The sequence below is a fragment of the Spodoptera frugiperda genome, chromosome 12 (genome assembly GCF_023101765.2).
Source record: "Spodoptera frugiperda isolate SF20-4 chromosome 12, AGI-APGP_CSIRO_Sfru_2.0, whole genome shotgun sequence".
Classification (NCBI taxonomy): Eukaryota; Metazoa; Arthropoda; class Insecta; order Lepidoptera; family Noctuidae; genus Spodoptera; species Spodoptera frugiperda.
Genome location: NC_064223.1, coordinates 8,282,180 through 8,303,987, shown reverse-complemented (window position 1 = coordinate 8,303,987; position 21,808 = coordinate 8,282,180). Strand labels below are relative to the sequence as shown.

Below are 21,808 nucleotides of genomic sequence, written 5' to 3'. Positions count from 1 at the left end.
TTAATAAATGATTGTAGCGCTTACCGGCGAATGTGTATTGACCCAGTGATGGGTTACAGGAATGTTTACTGACCGCCCAGTCCCTTGCTGCAGAGTAGACAGTAATCCTTGTCTGAAAAAATAATACAATCATGTACCTTCGTATATTAAAATCAGTTAAATTGAATGCTAGTAAAAGAGTTACCATACTTAAAAATAGGATTTTGATAAGATGTTTATTTATGTAATTCGATGTTCTTAAACCGTTCTAGTGATTTAGTTAGTCATAAGATAAGTTAAGCCTGGCTGGTGACGGTAGTAGACCGTAATAAGATTGCTTTCAAGGAATTGACTGACTTTTCTATGAAAATTTGAAATCGGTAAAGAAAACAATTGTATCCGAAGACATGATGTATATTTATGTATGTGATACATACCTGAAAGAGCCTACTAGCTGACGTTGATATTCAGGATCCTCATGCGGTGGGCGACACATGTCTCGGTGGGAGAGTGTGGGTGGCGGTGCAGGGGCGGCCACCTCCCTCTCTGTGTAGTAGAACTCTTCTTCATGGTCACTATCGCCCTCTTTCTTTGGCCTGTAAAGTGAGTAATTCATAATTAGTGACATTTTGGTCAGTGTGTGCATTAAATATCTACGTAGATTTTATGATATTTTAGTTTACGTAGATATTAATAATTACATAACTACGTAATGTTGGTAGAATCTGTGATACCTACGTAATCCTTCGTATATAAAGTAAATAGGCTTGCAAATTGCATTGCAAATAAGTACATTAAATAAAGTGTAGGTATTGTATCATTGGTTATAAGAACATAGTAGGGCAGCGTTACGTAAGTAGTGGGCTGCGGGCGTTGTCGAATGGCCTTGCGCGCGCTGGCGGGATTGTTGCGAGCAACCTTGTCGCGAAGCCTCGTTGCTTCCGGGTCACCAAGGGCCGGCCTTTCTGTATTTTCTAACTACTTTATGCTAACTACTGTGTTGTAGACATCAAGGTCTTACTCAGCATTATTTTTGTTGATGGTAATACATAAAATATAAATAAACTTTGAAATAAATATGTTAGTTCTTTTATGTCTTACATTTCTTTAAATCTTTTCTACTGATCAGGAAGTAAAATGCTTGCTAACATGCATCTGTAGATGCATTCAGACTGTAACCTTGCCAGCTGGCTTGTTGGCATTGCGCAATTATTATTGCACCTAGCACGTGCAGTAGCTGACGCACGTGACCTTTTTACACGTGACTGTTGCATTCTACTATTTGTGAGTTAATTTGCTAGGTAAATCTAGCAGCACTACCGGTATATACATATACATGTGTATTATAAAGATATTACAATTTAAATAATATTTATTAGTAGAAAAACAACTTTTCTTACTTACCCCAAATGTGTGTTTCTAATGTGTGCTTCAATAGCCGTGCAAGTATCTGTGCTGTATGTGCATCCTCGCCAGGTACATACAAACACAACGCTGTTTATCTGTAACAATAATAGTTATAATTAGAAAATGATGTTTCTTGTACCGATTTTATGAAGAGCGATGTTGTAGTGGAGACGGAAGCAACTCTAGGTCGTGGCCTTGCGAACAAAACGCGTCGCGGTGCTGGTAACATTGCTTCACCAAGTAAGCGCCACGCTTCGTACAAAGCGTGACGACATCATGCATTGTTAGAACATATTTTCTCTTTGTGGGTTTTATGTGATGCTGATTAGTTTGTATGAATTGTTTCCGTAATGAGCTTAAGCGGTTCTCAAGTGCTGCATAAATGCTAGTGATTTTAAATTGCCTGCAAGGTCTACGCATATAGATGTGCATCAAAATAACAAAAATTCTGTTAACTTTAAACTATTGAAGTAGCTTCCACTTCACTAAATTTACACATGTTACTGAACCGACCGTGACGAAATACACGCAGGGCCGCAGTTGGCGTGGCTTGCCAAAGTTTCTGCATCGACCTTCTGCTCAATGCCACATTATTTGAGCCAGAGTTGGGCTATATACATTCAACGGTACATTATACTTAGTGGTGTAACGTTTAATCTATTCAGCTATATCCGAAACCTAACGGAGGATAAAAAACATTTTTCTGTATGATGGAACCATTATATATTATGTCTGTTTGTAATTACCGTTGATACCTACTTGTATATGCATAGGTGATTAATTGATTTAGTCAATACTTCTTAAAATTATCGAATTATATTTTATACAAATGTTTTTTTTTAAATTTAGATTTACAGTCAAATATTCTGGGTCAGATCTGGCAGCATAGCTATTTTAAGTGCAATCAAAAGTAGGTTAGGTCACGGGGGAATGAGGTAGAGGAGCACCGTAGTCCGGGGAGTGCAAAATGGTGGTTCAGGAGGAGGGGTAGAGTCCGCGAACTGGGTCGCAGCACCAGGGCCAAGGGTGGTGTATGAAGGTTGCGCTTCTTTGTTTAATTCAAACTCAATCAATATGGTAGGTATGCTACATAATATGCATTTCAGGGTTTCGTTTAATATTAGAGTTCTAGTTCTAGTGTCTAAGGGGTATCTGTAAAAAATAATTTATAAGTTACCATTAGCTTTTATACGTTGATTGATAAAAAATCAATACTAGAGCCTGATACTAATTTTATATAGACATTTTGCCAAAAATGTTAATATATAAAAATTGTTTTGAAACTAATTTGATTTTAGACATCAGGATTTTTACGACGATGTAAAAGTACGATAATATTTACATAACATTACTTCTAAACCAACATTGGCTGCTAACAAGAAGAATCAATTTATATAAAATAGTAAGATCTACAAGAACGTATCAGTTCCTTGTGTTGGCACAGTAGGTATCTATAGTTTATTTTAATATAGCTTCACCTTCCCTTGGTGCGGGACGAGGGGAGTGTGGATCGAATGTCGGTGCGCGTGTTTTACTTCAGGAGGGCGCCTCCCTCCCTGTGCTGCACCACTGACCTACTTTCAGCGTTTGATAAAGCTTTGATATACTTTTTTCAAATTCGTTGTTTTATCAGCTTGTACACTGTTTGTGATGATTGCGTACTTACTGGCGTGTGCTTGCTAGTGTCCGTTTCGTACAATATATAGCTATTTTATTTTATTCCTAAGCGATTGAAATATTAAAATATTTTATTTCTAATGTGTAAAGGAAATTAAAAATATTGTATCACTATTAGAGGGTCGTGAAAAGATGGTGCCAATTGTTTGACGTAAAATACTATTATTCAGTGAAATCTGGTTATGAATCAGGGCTGACACCAAATTAATATTAGTTTGGAAGTAAGGAACAAAAGAAAAGAAAAATTGCTAATTTAAATTAGAACGTAGTTTGTGTATAATTTAAAAATGGTATTTACAATCCTATTATAATTGGAAAAATAATAACACAATTTTGTTGTCAACCGGTGTTATCGTCACTAGTATATACAGTAGAACTCCAATTATCCGAGTTAATGGGGACCGGGACCCATTCGGATAATCAAATATTCGGATAATCGGATTTTTTCAAAAAAATTGCCATTGAAGAGAATAAAAGCTACGTTTTGATATTGCACTATTTTTTTATTGAATTAAATTGCGGGGGAAGTCAGCGTAGGCACAACGGCAAGTTAAGACAAGTCAAGTCAAGACTTGACAAACACTGGCTTCGCGGGGGGAGAATAATAGCGCCCTTAGACTTTTTTGTCAATTTTTGTGATTCGGATAATCGGCGATTCGGATAGTCGGAGTTCGGATAATTGGAGTTCTACTGTATTTGCAAAAAGTATGTTATATTTATTAGTATGAAAAGCCATAAATGTGTTTTCAGAATAGCCCTAGTTCTATCTTTGTGTGTCGTCGGCACGCTTACACGTGCCAGTTCAGTTCTACGTGTGCAATGCAGTAGTCGATGCCAGTAGTGTGCAGTTGTACGACGTAGCTACCTATCTATGCAGTTTCATATAAAACACTGATCTCATCACATTGTTCTCTTAATAGTTTCAGTATATCTTAATTATAATTTACTATGTTCCGTTACAATTTGCCACGATTATGTTGACATAGTAATAAAGTGTTTTATAGAGAACACGTATAACTATAGGTATCAATCTAGTCGTTCGACTAAATAGATACGCATAATTATTTGTGAAAAAGAGTTTTTTATAAATACAATAATCTTATTTGAATAGTTTCCATTGTTGGTTATCGGCATTTATATTATCCATACATAGATTCAATAATACCGGTTTGCCGTTAGTTAAATGAGTCTACCTACCTAAAAGCAAACGGGCAAGAAAATATAAATTGACTGCGTTCTTGTTCAAGTCCGTAAACAACTCTATGGCAGACAAAATTATACCATATCCAGTTGTAATACAGTTGAAATTGGAATATAGCTCTTCCTCATAGAATATGCCGGCACAAAATGCCGGTTTGTTATTGCGCTGTCTCTTTCCATCGCAAAACGCCGAGAGATGATGATATTGATTTGTTTTCATTGCGTCTCTTTTTTACCCATGAGTATACATACTAAGCCCGTTTCATCCGCTTGACCTTCCTTATTACAGACACAGATACGCATACATACACACAAACTCACACATAGCTCTTAACAGTGCCAGATAAGTTGTTTTCGTGTCATCTCCTTCTAGCTCTAGAAACGAAGCGAATGAGGAAGACGCCATTTAACGAGATATGTTGCGTTGCCTACTACTGGCTGCGTGTTACCAGCCGGCACTTTTGTGCGGTGTTTGTGAGATGCGCGTCTATTGCGACGGTCATTCTGAATATGATGATATAGGCCAGTACTGACAGCCAGGACAAGCTTTGTTTTGGTTTTATTTCGTACATATTGTGATGTAAATTGTCAACAAAACAAAGTTCATGTCAATTAGATCTTTATTTGAACGTTAGATACATTCAAATAAATTAACATCTTAATTCAATAAACAGTTTACCAAAAGTAACGTGCATAATACACAGCTAAATCCTCACGTGGCTATGCTTGATGGTTATGTTTCAAAACAAGCTTTGTCCACAATTTGCAAGTTTATAAATAAAAGTCTCATTGAGTGATAGAGTTGTTTAAAAAGTAAAATACAAAAACCGTTTCCGCAAACCATTTCCGTAAACATAAAGATAAGATTATCAGAGTTTTTGCAACTCCACGTGTGAACAACAAAAAAGGTTACGTAATAAATAATTATTGTGAATTTATCTAAATCTATAATTTATGGTTTGGAATAACAAATATAATATTTGTTCGATACTATCTAGTTTGAACGTACTTAACTGGGTCTGCTTATTCTCTTACCTATTCTTAGATATTTTTCTTTGTTAGCTTAACTATTAGCTTGTCGCAAAGAAATTAGATGAGATAGCACGATGCCGATGCACGAGCGAGAAAGCGCACGCGGAGTGCACCCCATAAAGCCAAGGGACAACCAGGAGAATGGCAGGTCACTGAACTGCCAATGGTTTTACCCTTACTGTTCGACGAAATGGTACGGAACTTTGTTGTCATATTTGACCCCCCAGCGAGTGTACTTTATGAAACATAGTAACTTGTTTAGTGACAATTCACGTATTACAGTAGAATTTTAGTATGCTTAAATTTATTTTATTTGCAATTAACCTAAATATTTCATTTACAATAAAATGCTTTGTAAGTGGGAAATGAAAGTTGCCAATCCAGTATTATTGATAAACGAAAAAAAAAAATTGCGGTGTGTAATGTTGATCAGGCAGGTCCAAAACAACTATAAAAATAGCCTTAAGTTTGTTAGAGCTATGTTCTACAGGTGGCGACGCGAATGCATTGAACTCAGGTCCAAAACATTCCCCTCGACGAGCACCCCGCCCGCGGCGTGTGCGGGTGCTACACCCTCATCACTATGTTTTTCACACAACCTACCTACGCCAACACACACACGCTCCAGAATGTGGACGTAAAACACATGAAAAAACGACTGGCGGCAAGAAACTACGCAGCGTTCGTTCGCCTCATCTCATTGTGAGAAACGAGTTGAATTAGTGTTACTTGAATTATTGAATAATTTTAAGATTTAATAAAAACAACAATCAATATGTATATGTAGTTTAAAAAAATATCTGCCAATATTCAGATTACAATAATGTAATGGGTAATTGATAGTGCCACAAAATGGTCTATAATTTACAATGTGTGACCACGCGACCAATTAGGCAAACGGTCAAAGGTTATTATCGTCACTTGTCGTGTGTCGGCTGCGTGGAAATGTGCGTCATCCTTATACTCCAGCTTGGTAATGAAATTAGGTCGATCTGAGAACACAGTAGTTATTTTGCAGATAATATTTTTGTTTATAGCGAGCATTGTAATATTAGTTTTGTATTGTTTAGCTGGATGGTACAGTGATTCGATGAGTCATGTCCACAAAGCTCTCGGGTGGTGGTGAAAATGATGAATCAGACGCGTGGAGCAGTCGCCAATCGGTGTAAAGCCGCGGCGCCACTTCTTTGGTCACCGACCCCTACAGGTTCTAACTTGCAGTCATTTCACTTTTTATTCTTGTGAAACAGGACCAGCCAATTAAAACTATAAATATGTTGTGGAAAATAATTACTGTCACTAAATAACTATAATTTCATGTCTTTGGCTGGACATTAAAAAAACTTGATAGTACAAAAAATACTTTCATAATGTTCTTCTAAATGAAGTCGGTTATCAGTGTTCATATTCATAGCTTCGTTGCAAAAATTGGCAGTTGTTCAACGCTTGCTACACAATTTTAAGGGTATTAAAAGATTGGAAAGCTCGAGGAATCTGGCGTAACAATCAGCCATCGCAATATACATTATTTTGTGGAACGAGGAGTTTGTTGAACCCACGGGACTGCTCATTATCGCGTCTGATGAACTCGTCATGCCATTGTTCCAGCCGGTGATATTCTACGTTACAAATACATAGGTGTGGTATATCATTCTATCACTATTTATGTTGATTTACGTGCATGTCTATGGATATGCATTAAATTCACAAATGCATCAATATTACTGACAAATTAAGAAGACCAAAGATCTCCTACATTTGTACACTTGTAGTAGCTATATAGTACAAGTATTTTGGTTCGATAACAATTTCCAATATAGTAAGATAAAATGAAGTGAAATGAGTGAAATGCAAGGGATCCTTCTAGATTTAAAACCCAAGTGTAAACATTTGAACTGTCAAGAACGGGCAGTGAACCGGTCGCTGTGTCATTGCCCTGCCAATGCCGGTTAAAAAAACGCATTGCTTCTATCTATCTATCTATCCTACGACGCAACACTGCGATGCTGTCGTGACGTGTGTTTGTATCATGAAAATTAAACGCTGGATATACCATTATTATCACTGAGTATAAAAGTAGCAATAGGCATTTGTGCAAAATGAATTAAGTTGTTGCCACCCACTTGAATGTCGTGTTGCACGCAAAATCGTAACTGTAGCACTTCCTTTGTTCATTTAAATTGTGCAAGGTGGTAGAAATAATTGCCCAATGTGGTTACACATCCATAATGACCGTAACCGCAGCTGGTGTTGGTGTACCCGTCGGATACTGGTCAATGTCTTGGGCGGTGTTTTTGACCGCACCAAGGTCGCCAGGATAGGTGCATGAACTTGGTATCGCAATTTTGCTTTTTTTTTTTTAATAAATTTTATAATTAATTAGTGACGAAATTTTGCATAAATGATAAAATAACCTAGTGATGTGCGCAGGGTTATTAGAACGAGGGAGTTGTGTTGTGTGGTGTCAGGGCGATGACCCGAAGAGCGAGACGGAGCGACAACAACACTGAAGTTCGTGCAGTGGCCGGTATACTGTGCCTGAGACATTGTTTAGAATTACAGTATATTTAAAAATAAAAATGTATGTTAGTGAAACATAAGCGATAGTTGCTTCCAAAGCAATGACAACAATCTTTACTGTCGCATAAACCTAATTATTATTGTTCTTATAAAATAACATGTTGTACACATAGTATGGTAACTTACGTAACTATTGCACTATTCCATTTTACCAAGACCAACTTACCTAGTTGCATAGGCTATATATTAATGCAACTGTTCCAGTTATTCGATCAATAATTTATTGAACACAGTCCTCAGACGCGGTTCCTGAAATAGAACGCCTTTGTTGTTTCGTGACTTTTACGAATGCTAACTAAAATTCAACTATTCATTGACAAGACTTGGTTAAATCACTGAAGTTACAAGTACCTATGTTAAATATAAAAATATATTATAAATGATTTAGATAATTCATACTATTATTAAATACTTCTGTTTATTTCTTTTTAATTGTTCCTTTTTTCATCATAAAATGCAACAACGTAATATAAACTCTTTACCCGACTGCTTTATCTATATATTTACATTTTGCTAAATATTCGTATTTTGGATATTTGAATAAGTCTGCCACTCGGGAATTTTATATGCATGACCTACATTGATACCGTAATCACATTACTCGTAATTATTTCAAATACACAATATTTAGTTAACAAGTTTATTTACCCGTTTTGTTGGCTGTATGTTGGTCATGAATCGAATAAACTAATTAATTATCGAAGTATTTGGGTTTAAACGATTAGGAAAGAGAAGGAGGAAAAGAATAATCACTCGTTTGTAATGTCTCATCTATTAATTTATTCTAAATCATACTTTTGCGTCAATTTCAAACTTATACCTAATTGTATTTACATGGTCCTATGTGACATTGTGACGTTGTAACGACCATTATGCTCGCGCGCAGCGGACTGATGTAAACCGTGATAGCGTTAGCAACGGCCGGAGCGTGAATGTTCTGTTATCGACTGTTATATCACAGTGCTGCTCTTACCTAATGTGTTTTGAATTAACGCGTAATTGGTTGACAATATGACACGTGTGACGAGTTGTGTTGAGCGGATATGCGTGTTGAGTGAGATTTGTCAGTTATTTAGACCAACACTATGGTCCAACTATGGACCAACACTAGTCACGAATGCTCCTATTCAATGAAAAGTATTATCTCTTTTTATCATAATTATTCTAACTGTATTATCCTAATAATTAATTTAATTATGCTAATTATAATGTTTTAAACCAAGCATAGTGACAAAAGTGTCCAGAACATTACACCAGCTAATAACTGTTTATTGAGTGGAGAGTGATCCGCGCGCTTCTAGTACAGCGAGGTCTTCCGCGTTTTAAATATAGAACTTGAAGGTCGGAATATCATTTGCGTTGGAACAACAGCAAGTTGTTATAATGCAACATGAGCCTTGAAATAACACGCACGTCGCGTATGTTTTCGGACAGCTATCTAACGGAGCACAATGTGAATAAGTGAACAAGTTTCTGCCTTCAAGGATAACGAAGACTATACTGCTTATGTATCATTATTATGGTGTTGGTAAGCAATGGTCACGTTGTGCACGCGCGACGTCTTGCACTCACGTGAGGTTTGACAAGCCCGTGTCATCGCCAACAATAAGCTATCTTTTGTCCACCCTTATCACCCTTACGTAGATATTTACCCAAAGATATTACACGCTTCTTTTACTTTTTATCAATATTTATGTGAGGACTATATTTTGTTATAATTCGTATCACTAATAGATAAGTATTGTACTGTACTTTAAAGTATATTGTGTTACCTACTAATTTCATGTCATGTTAAAAATAAATTATTCTTTTCAATCTCGAAGTAGGTAAACATAACTTCGGAGGATTCTGTCTAATAAGTAACTACGCACGAACAGTGGCCGTGAGCGACATACGGAAGTCACCTCGACGCCTTTGCAGATAACGATTGGCGTATTTTATCAGCGGTACGCGATAAAGCGACCTTCACTAAAGCACGTACCTACATGTACTGCAAGAATATCATTTCTGTCACCGCTTTGCTCGCAGTTTTTGTTTCCATCGGCAGAACAAAAACTTGTTTGATGGTATTTTTTTTAAGTGAATTTCTAATGAAAGAAAACCATTCGTGTACATAAATATAGCTTTTGTAAAGAAATACATTTATGAAAATAGAAAAATATAAACTAAAGATGTGTGTTCAGCAGTTACATGTGCAAACAATCTCTTTGTTTATTAATGCTATCTATAATACCATTGTTCGAAAGATGAACGACACGAATAGCTTATGAAAATATTCTAGAAAGGTATTACCTTCTTAAGGTGTCTACATGCATACTTAATAACGCCAATTATAGATATTTTATAAACTATTAATTAGATATAGGTAATTGAATTTAAACTTATTGGTCAGGTAGGTCTACTTGCAACAAAAGCGTTAAGCATTTCGTTGTGCTGGAAGCCTGCAAGTAAAGAGTTTGTTTATTGATCTCGAGCGCCGCTATGGCAATTTATTGCATATCCGAGGTCACACGTGTATAGCCAATAATGAAACTCGTGCAAATTTAAGTGTTGTGTGCATGCACTCCATATCTCGATTTTCCTTATCGGCAGTATGACGACTCTATTATAAGTTTTATATGCAGCGACTTCACATAGCACTGATATTTCCGTATTCACATATCAAAATAAGACAGATACCTACGAAGTGTCTGATATTTTCAATCTTCAACTGATATTTAAACATTAATTTCTTTGTTTAAATTCATTCAAAGCCGTGTTATGCATTTATATGTTTTAGAAATATAAGATTATTTGGGATCATGCATAGGTAATTAGGTACCGGCCCGGCGCGGCGTATAGACATAGAGTGCGCAAGCGCTATGATGCAACGCGATTATAGATAGGTGCGCTCGGCGGGGTGGTGGAACATCTACGTCAGCGCGGTAGGTGGACCGGCTCGTGTACTGCGCAACTAGCTGTGTAGGGCTACACAATGAAAAAATACAAAATCATGTGACGAAGACAGATAAAATGTTATCAGCTGACGCGTACCTACCTATTTGTTTGATGTTCACTTGTCAGTTAATGGTATTCTGATCGAATACATTTTCAACAGCAAGTTGTGTCTGTGTTGGCAATTCTAATGAATAAGAACCGATAAATATTTACTCACAATTTTATTATGATTCTCGCTATGTGAGTTTTTATTTTTGTGAGTTCATATGCACAAAGATTGCAACCACAACTTCGGAACATCACTATATTATCATATTTTTAATGTTCAAATTATAGATTTTCGTCTAAGCAGTGCTATGAATTATAAACGTATCCAGGTAGATCATATTGTACAGGTATGGTGACAAGACTAGAATAAGTAATAATAATTATTAAAATTCGCATTGCATGCAGAATGCTGGCAAAGCCTTGCTTCGCTCTAATAGCTATGTCCTCCGTCAAGGTCTGCCAGCTGACGTCAAGCTCTTGCGCTCGGTAACAAGAGATTTTGCATCCAGTTATATTTATTCTATGCAACTAGTGAACACGTCAGTTACTATCGAGCTACATGCCATAAAAGACAATGCAATTGTTTCGGAATAGATCTTGTGTAATCACGTAAATGGACCAAACTGGATCTAACTTCTGTATAGATTGCTTTTTTTAGGTATAGGAGGTGGCAATAGCTGTGGCGAGCAGGCGTAAGTGGTGCGCAGGAACAGGTTCTGCACGGATCACATGTGGCCAGGTCGGCGACCTCAGGGACGATAATCCAAGAACAGCCGAGACTCGCCACTCTGCTACTCCGCTATTGCCACTACAACTTTTCTATCATATTTTGGATGCAAGATAAAGTGCTAAGCGAAGTTGGTAGAGCATTTTATTAGTATTATCTCTACGAATTAAGTATCTGATAAAATTAAAGACAGTTTAAGTATTCGATAAAGTAGAAGCCAATGAAGTGCATTACTAGAGTAGTACGTTTATTTATAATAATCAATATAAATTGTGAATTACGACTTAGGAGTATTATTTACTGAGATAATTGTGTACTTTTAAACTTTTATTTGTAGTTCCTTTGACACCGTGTCAAAAATTCATAGACGCCCATACACGTAACGATAGAACAGTTGGCAACGATGCTTATGTCATAATTGTGCACGGCGACACCACGTCTGGGGCATGCCATTGTTCTGTTGCACCAATAATAGCCTGTTAGCAACGGCTAACGTTTGCGTATGTCGTCCATCCGCATGTGGCCAAATTTTGACGATAATTGGATAAATAAGTTTTCGCAAAACGAGTATACTCTACCCCATAATAATAAGTTCACCGGTTAACGTATTTGAAAATAAATATAGGTAGAGCTCCCGTTGAATAACTAAAATAACTAATTAATATTAGCGCGACAATTACACATATCATTATTTAGAAAAAAATCAAGATGATTTTCTCATTGTATGGGAGTAAATAGCCCTTACGTAATTGAACAGAAAATATGTAATAGGAGAGCGAGCGCGACGAGTCTCCGGTCCGCCCACCACAAGCATTTGGCCGCCAACAATATGTACACAAGGTTATAAACAGAGCGTGGGCCTGCAACGCAAGCCAATACAATGTCTAACACCTACTGTACCTACGTCGCTTCGTTTGCTATTTTGTTCTCTTCATTATACGATGATTAAGACCATTGACAACACGCTGTATCTTGGGCATTTGATGACAGATGACTTTTACATACACCTTTTCATCGGACGTTGGTGTTGGTCAACCAAGAAATTATAATTATATTCTCTTCCCGAAAATAATTTTCATTTCTGGTAAATAAAATAAAATAAGATTAAAAGATAAAATAGAGCACTATTTTAGGCACAGGACTAAATCTCATTTTTTATGAAGTGAGCTAACGTTATACCTTTTATAAAATAATTTGAAATGCATAGATACGTATGCGTTGATGACATCTATTGTAAAATCTTACTAGTCGTGCGTTGTCTCTAATGAACGTGTTAATAATACTTATAACCCAGTAAGGAGAATCGTCATAACTACCTGCAATAAACTACCTATCGGCTGCGGTCGTAGTCACTCACGCAGTCATAAACATTTATGTCAATTTTACAATGGTGTTGCATAACTGCGGCCGTAGAGCGCTGCGCCGCGCCTTGACATTGTACGACACAGTGAACCGCGCACGTGGATCGTAAAATATATTTTATGCACATATGTTCGCTGCAGTCTTTATTCTTGGCAGTAAATGTGATTGCCATATTGGACCGATGCAATAACTAACAAATCAAAGTTAAGCTTCAAATTAAAATATTTTATCAAATATATTATTATTTATATAAGTACTTACATATTATGGGTAGGTACTTACTATTTATTATCGACTTATATAATTATGTATAGATATCGTATATTTCAGTATGAAATATCTCTGCAATTGGAGGCTGCACTACACATATCAACCTCATTCACATTATATTAACTTTTAATAAAATAACCTATTTTACACAAAAGTTGATGATCAATAATTAAATTGATAGTTCGTCATAGTTAGTCAGAGTTGAGGATAAGTTAGATGCAAGGTGCCCAATCCTTCCCGTTAAACAACAGCGTGAAGGTTAGGAGCACAAACTTTTTTCAGCAGTTGTACCAGCTCAATTGTAATGATGTAATGTAGGTGTTGAAAATCCCTATATTTTAACTGTGACCAGTTGATTTTAAATGTCCCATCTACATTGACAGGAGAATAGATCATTTAATATAAGTATACTATGTGGACAAAGATAACCCGTAATGTATAGGTACTAGAGTCCGACACGTGTAGTCAATGTACCTACTCATAATGCACCGATGTTATGTACTAAACGACGTGCATGAAGTGTCAGTGACTTCTTATCTAACGCATGACTTTGGAATATGACTAGCTACTTAGTTGGTTATTGTTTCGATGAGGCTGATTAGCTTCTAGACTTTGTTTAGTAATCATCAAACTACAAAGAAAAAATACTGTTTACATGTGACACAATAACAAATATCTTATTTATACCTAATTTTATTTGTTGAAAGGATAGATACTTTCAAATTAATTTTATAACGTAGATAATCAGATGATAGATGAGAGTAAAGAATGGCTGAATACAAGTAATTACGTTGTTGTTGCACAAATACATTGTTACACGGTCTATGGAATTACATAAGTGCATAGTTCTCCTGTTTTAAATGTCGATGAGCAAGCAAACCTTGAAGTGCATCTGTGCAGTTTGACTCATTGCTCAGCGAATTATGCGTCACAAAGGATTTTATATAAAAACAACATCTTTGTAATGCAGTACAATAAACGGACAATTATTGCGCAAATTATTATTATCTTTTATGAGATTTTTCAGTAAACACATTGTTTTGGTTTGAGTGCCACAATACAAAGAGTAGGATGTTTTCAGTGTAACCAATAAACATGGACAAATAAATTATTTATCCCAAGATGCCATATACCATGGAGAAATTATCATTTGAGAAAGAGTTTACCGAACTCCGTTTATTTTCTATTTCTAAGGGCAAAGCTTGTGTGTAAGTAATTCTTCGTAAAATTATACTTGCCACTGAAGCTATACACCTTACCTATTTGTGATGAAACAGTTATTTAATACACTAGTAATTTCCCAACTATCTTCTTTATCTTGCGGTCTTTGTAATATGAAAGCGACTACGAAGTGTGTCACGGTCTAATTGAAGTCGTACTGGCGACTGGGTACGTTCCACACGACATACTATATAATTTGGTTTCTGCACCGTTACCATCTAATTTCAATTTAAGCTTAAATGTGCTACAAAATTACAGAGAGCGATCTTTAGGATCTGTAATGTATGACTTACCCTTTTCTTGCGCGGGTGGATTTCTTCATAGTCCATTGCGATTCCTTCGTCGCTGAAGGAGGAAGAGGCCGGTGGAGGCGATGGTGTGCCCGAGCGCCATGATGAGTCTGAGCTGCTGCTGGCTCCTGGAGACACTGATGATCTATCACCCCAACCACCTGTCATACAAATAAAATTGTGATAAGGAATACCTGTTACCTACTATTGTGTTTAATACTTTACATTCATTAAGTCCTTTTTTATATTAGATTTCAAATTACAGTGAATGAAGTTGCTCGAATGCATTAAGTAAATTGCGAAACGGAACTTTGGTCAGAAACTTTCACTCACTAGAACGGTTATTTTCTCGTGGCACACATGCGTTTGCGCATTAGAACAGTCGCTTTTGCTGTTCTCTAGAGCTATCGTTAAGTTTTATGATTGTGTGAATGGTCTTGATTTGTAGCTATAAGCAATATTATTACGTAAGGGATCCCGAGCCATCTCTGTCTACAAATATGTACGTAACTAACATGTTCCGTTTATTTCAATTATTTCTGGGATATAATTAACTTTAGAGATCGACTTTTATTCATAAAACAAATGGTTGCTGCAAATGTGCTAGTCAAGCTAGAGCACATTTGGTTGAAGCTCATCATGAGAGCGCTGTTACACCAAATACCTGTCTAGACACTGTCTAGACTGCTGTCTAGACGATATCCACGTTTTGCAGATTTTATCCAGAATACAACCGGGCGACTCTTAATACGTATACTTGTAATAAGTTGGGAGTAGTTTTTGGATTTGATTAAGTATTCATATGCATCTACCGGTTTGAATAAAATACCTAAACCGAAAATTAAAATTGTCTGTATTATGGTTAAGTGTCCCGTAAATTTGCACTAACACCATTTTTTAAACGACTGCCTAAAAGAGGTATTTTAATAAGACGCTTCTACAGTTGTCAGGCATTTTTCAAGGAAAAGTTAATGCAAGGCTCTATATAGCCTCATGAAAAAGTCAGCGAGGTAAGATCTGCTATGATAACATTTAAATTGAAATTATGTAGAGATTGGATTTTACAAATACGTGTGTATATACGTAATATTAGGTACTCGTCTTATGTAAAAGTACGGTCAACTTGTAGTGTGCGTAAGTCGAGGTATGGCATAACGTAACAGTAAGGTGATTAGGTGACGTAATAATAAATGTGGGAACTGACTATCTACCAGTGCTGATGATGCAGATCAGCGTAGTCGTGGATGCAAAGGTAATGGTGTGTGCGCTGTGGTGCCGTGTGGTGTCGTGTCGTGTCGAGCGACTTACTGGGGCGCGGTGAGTTCGGCGAGCAGCTCAATGACATCAGCACGAGGGCAGCATTGCACTCGTTCATCTGTTCGTCGCGCTCGCCGTAGCCTTGGTCGCAGGAGCTGCTTGGCCCACGCTTACGTGAACTGAAACAAACAATAAGAAAGTTATTTTTGGTTTCGCAGTCGTTTCTGGGGTGGATGGACAATGAAAAACTTTTCGTATGAATATAAACAAAATATCTTTATGACATTACATGAATGTGCATAATTATGTGGACTTAAAAAGTACTAAATACGAAGGTAAAATAAAAATAATATTTATTCTACGTACACGATTTTTATAGTAGGTACTTGTTTTCCCACAAGACTTTTTAGAGACTAAAAACTAACTAATATCAGTAAAGCTGCCTACCCCTTGGAAACACATCTGGTGTGACGTGGTGGTGAGATAATGATTGGGTGATCATCAGTAAAAACGTCCGAAACAAAGTTTGTTTTTGCAAAACGTTTGCCAAATGCTGACAGCGTCATCAATTTGACCTATAGACTTTCAGGTTTGCACATAATGATTGCCATAAATCTTCGCATGACATTTCGAGACCGACGGCCTTGCGTGACCTTCGAGGTAAAATAAAATCAGGAACAACTTTACTCGACATTTTTTCAGGAATTAAGTACACATAATAACATGTAACTGTGTCAACTACCACAATACTTCACGATTAATTAATTAAATTGCATAAATAATAAAAATATTGAGACAGCATAAAACTGAATTATATAAAAAAAAAAACAAAGGCAATCACAAGCGTAACATATAAAAGTTAAAAAGTTCGAGCCCAGGGAAAAATAATTATGATACGTAACTAATAAATGCCATTTGAATATATTTCTAATAATTTAATTGAGTAGGTTAACGCTATGCGTATCCACATAGGTATTGACTACATTCAGTTTTTTCCATGTAAGAAAACTTACAGGGTAATAATGTGACTGTAATCTAGATACATAAAATTGTCATTTCATTCTTCTTTATCCTTTTTATCTTTGGTTAATTTTCCACTTCGCAAAACTACCTAAATACTGAGATACATTCTTCGTAATATATGGCACCATTTAAAAACCGTTTGTATTACCAGTTTTAGGTACTTCCTATTTATTTCAAAATCTAATCAAATCTAACGTGATATGTTACGATAAAATTATCTGATTATATTAAGATTGATTCATTATTGATGGTAACTTTAAACATTGTTTGGAAGAGCGATGGAGTGCTAGCATTCCCGAATGTTGCTCGAGGTTACCGCCAAAGGTTCACGTCATTGAACAATCAACAAGTCTAGACTGGATTATTGAACTTAGGAGTAGCGATGTTGGGATGGCGGCATGAAGTGACTCGAGGTCGCGGGGATGCGTGGGGTGGGTGCGTCTGTTGCGCAACCGGCGGCGACCCACAAGCGATAGACATTTGAACGAGTCACACAGGACGAAGGCTTTTACTCTGACCGATCACCCTGCCACCTTCACAACTTATAGGTACGGTACTAGGTCGTTCAACTCGACTCGCTCAGCGATTGAACTGAACGCCCGGGCCCAATAACCTGCTCTGTCTAGTTGTATTAAGTATGTATTACTAACTATATCTATTTTAAAATCATGCTATAACAGTCATGGCCTAAAATATATATTTTTAAATGTACTTACAGATGATTTGTAAATCGCAAATCGTTCAAGTAGGTACTCACGAGTGCTTATATTCCAGTGGTTTATTGATCACTGTAAATATAGAGTTCGTGACATGCTATATCAGTTATGAAAAGGTAAGCCTGTTTGAACTTGAGTTCATTTCGGGAGGCTGTGTCGGTGTCCTTGACGATCACGAAACGGCCCCGAGCGGCTGCGTTCAGCCAAGATCACCGACCGGCGCGACACGGCGCGCGCATCCACTTTTATTAAATAGCCTCTTTGCTAAATATCTACGAGTAACAAATGTAATTTAAATTAATATAGATGGTATTTGAAATGTCCATCATTTATAAAATTGGTAGAAAAGAAGCCTACTTGGCTGAAGTAAATTGGAAATGTGAATTGTGTACCCCTACTTAGATTATTGCCTGCTTAGTTACTTGTGCACATCATAGTGTGTGCCTAATGTCTAAAGCTATATATGTATGAATGAATTATAGTTAATAATTATGTACTAAATTGCATCGTCTATTTTAATAAAAAGTACAACGTAGACAGAGCTCTGAAAACGTATGTAGAATGTCATTGTTTTGTGTTATTCATGTGATGCGAAACGATTTTCCTAATTATATCCCAGATGAAGTGTTACTCAGAAGTAAAAATATTATAAACAGTTGGAACAGTCGATGAGCCGACCTACGAACGCACCCTAGGAACAAGGTGTAATAACCTCGCGCCACGACGACCTTCTAGTAGGTTCGTTATCCGATTCAAAACAGATAATAATTTTAGGGGTGTACTGTAGGTCACTTGAACATATTATTACAGTAAAAAATGTACGGTTCAACGCATTAGCGAAGTACTAAAATAGAAATCCCGTGAATATTTTCAGTGTGCAATGTGAAATCGTTCATTATTGTATAGAGCGACTAGGTTAACTGACGGACAACGGGGTCGTTATCGTCCTGAGACGACGACCGATGCTTACGGAGGTGACATTGTTTTTTTGTTTACGATGATAGGGATGTTCACCGGCCGGTGCGCAGTCGACGCCGCGGCGCGTCACGGCGCGGCGTCACGTCAGCGGCGACGTCATTTCCTATGTAACATTATGTAAAATGACTACGTATCAAAATGATACCGGACTTACTCATGCCACCGGGTGATCATTCCGAGTCAAATTTCATCGTGTGTCGTCGCAATGACGTCAATAAAAGCATTTTATCTACAGTCTTAGTTCATCGACCAAGCGCTACTATTTATTATATTCACACAAATAAAGAAATCGGTTTTTATAGTTTGCCATGGTCACCCACCAGGCTTGTGCGCGTTACCGCGCAGCACCTGTGCACACATTCGCTCCGCACCGCGACCGTACTGCTCATACTACACACGTAACATTGAAAACGACCTTGCGGCTTGTTGCCGGCTACCGTGTTACTGGTTTAGCACTGATAGCAAAAAATAATATGCGTGATATAAACAACCCTTAATCTGTGTTAAATAATATTTTTGATTATGCTGAAAAAAAAGCTTACGTCAGATACAAGGTTCATAAACGCTATTTAACTACACGTAGGTACCTACGCGCAATACAGCAACAATAGCTAAACTAGAATCTAATACCGATTTCACCATGTTGTGAGCTCGTAGTTTTTTTCTAATGAAGCACGTGAACATCGATACGCATGATGTCGCACTGACACCTACGCACCTCGCGGCTGGTAGACTTTCTTGAAACTACGATGCTTATTATACTTGGCACTGGCTGGATTATTTCGTATATATGTAAGTACTTAAGTAGGTTAGGTAGTATTCACTTTCCAAACACCGATTTACCTTTAGATACAACATTACCTTCGATGACCAAAATTGTATTAAGTAGTTACTTATTATAATCTATTGTATTGCTTCGTAAAATAAACTGAAGGTCTTCAGCTCTCATTGTGTAAATTCGTCAGTGTTACATTGAACGTTTGAAGCTAATGCGTTTTTTGCCATGTTGATGTAGGTCGGGCGGGCGTTTTTTTATGTCTATAAAAACATAGATCCGTTGTGTGATCGAGTTAGTAACGTGGGCTGGTCTGCGCGTGTCTACTAAGTTCTGATTTTGGCTGGCCTATCCACCTCATGTAAATAATTTCTCGCTCTGCTCATGTTTCTTTTGAAATATCATGACAATTTGGTATTTCTTGACTTACGAGTAACAATCCTACACACTATACCATCTTTAAATTAAAATTTAACTGCACCAAACTCTAAAGAAGCAAAAAGTCTTTACTTATACTGCGACTCCCATTATTCTGATTTCGAAGAATAATCGCACACACGAACTGTTTTTGTCCCCGGCGAGAAGTGTAATAACCTGCAGGTAGGTCGCCGGAAAGTCAACACTGAGGTGAACATTCCGGATGAGTAATCGTGGTCCTTGTATATGACGTATTCGGGTTTCACAGATGCCCTTTGTTCATTTTGAAGGTGCAACAGCAGTGAAATTTTTATAATTATCTCATCGACGATACGTTATTTTCTTATTTGAGTGGTTAAGCCACTTAAAGTAATAATTAATTGTAGTTGCATAATGCGTTCTGAATATATTTTTGTAACACTTTCTCAAGCTAGTAGCAACATAACTGCACCTGCCGAATGAGATAACGGGCCTCCTCAACACCAACGAAAGCAAACGTGTACCTATCCAACGTGAAAGTGCCGCCATCGCCCCACCACTGTCTGACTCGCGCGCGCCTTCTCTTTACATGTTGCGCAAACGCATGCGGAATGTAAGTTAATGTCTTGTGACTTTATTTTATATTTCCATGGTTGTAATTTATACAACTATAATACTTCGCTCGCAGTCCAGAACATGCAGCGAAAGAATTTTGAATTAAAGAATGTATAATTAGTATATTGAATTGTAGAACGTGAATGGAATATTAGTTTTAGTTTCTTTATCGTCCGCGTCATCTAGACATCATTTCTGGTCTGTTAGGAAGTTAATAGAAAAAAAATTTAATGTCCCCGCTGGTCATTGATAACCTAAGCCAAAATGTGATGCGTAAGCCTAATTAATATAACATAATATTCTGAATTTGATGATTGTTTTGAGTTTGTTATGGGTTGGAGATACTTAATAATCACTATCATTTTAGAGACGATTTTAAAAATTCTGCTTGTTTGCATGCTTACTTGCTTTAAGCACCAATCATTGTGGACCTGGCTATGTCCTAAAATAGCAATCAGCTAACAAGAGGCGGGTTGCAGCAGTTTTTAGCATCCTAACTGCGTACCCCGCTGAGTTTGATAATGAAGATTTCTAATGTAATACAGTACAAAGAGATGTCTGCTGGTCGGTTCTAGTTGCTCGTATTGCTGAATATAGGAATACACTTAACTGTCTCTTGCCTTGCGTATCATTTGCGGATATCGTTGTGTACTGTACTATTCTAGTGTGTGTGGCGTTCCATTTCGAAACTGGGTCACTGTGTCACACGGCGGCCGCGCCAAGCACCAGCCGAATGCGACGCCATCTTTGAATTTAGTTGATTCATGCATGTACCAAACGAAATGATTACAATTCATTGTTTAGTCGTTCGAATTTTATGTTGCGAGTTTCCGAATGTTGTGTTTTTCACCAGATAACCGTGAGTTTATACAAGGTAATGCCACAACTAATGTCGTCATCAGGCGCCTAACTAAAAGAAAACGAATGTTGGCATACTTTCACTTTGGCATGGTCCGATCTGAAATTGCGAAATTTTGTTCACGAATTAAATTTCTATCTTATCTATCATTACAATGAGGAGAGAGAGAGAGAGAGAGCGCAACGCAATCTTGTTAAATTTGTACGTGGTCATCTTAATTACTAATATTCTGTGTACATCTGCGCCTCGAATAAAATGTCTAATATAAATTATCTGGTTATTGCGACTGCAACCATTTGCTAAGCTATCTCACAAATTCATAAAGAATTGTATTTACAAACAGGTTTTATGAAATCATTGCCTACACGTTAAATATCAACCGCTGGCTTTTAGCTCTACTATTAATGCGGGCTTCTTAATTATTCTACAAAGGTAGGTATGTAATCGGACTGACCTTCG

The 21,808-nt window shown here is 37.1% G+C and overlaps 1 protein-coding gene across 1 annotated transcript in view; it reads right to left on the bottom strand.

The window, feature by feature from the left end:
* LOC118263161 (zinc finger protein 395) overlaps positions 1-21,808 on the bottom strand; it is a 44,248-nt gene that overhangs the window by 6,194 nt on the left and 16,246 nt on the right. Inside the window, exons 3-7 of the mRNA XM_035574972.2 lie at positions 16,039-16,166; positions 14,734-14,891; positions 1,384-1,481; positions 417-575; positions 25-112 (exon numbers count right to left, since the gene is read on the bottom strand). Of these exons, the coding sequence (XP_035430865.1) occupies positions 25-112; positions 417-575; positions 1,384-1,481; positions 14,734-14,891; positions 16,039-16,166 (631 nt within the window). The remainder of the gene's footprint in view (positions 1-24; positions 113-416; positions 576-1,383; positions 1,482-14,733; positions 14,892-16,038; positions 16,167-21,808) is intronic.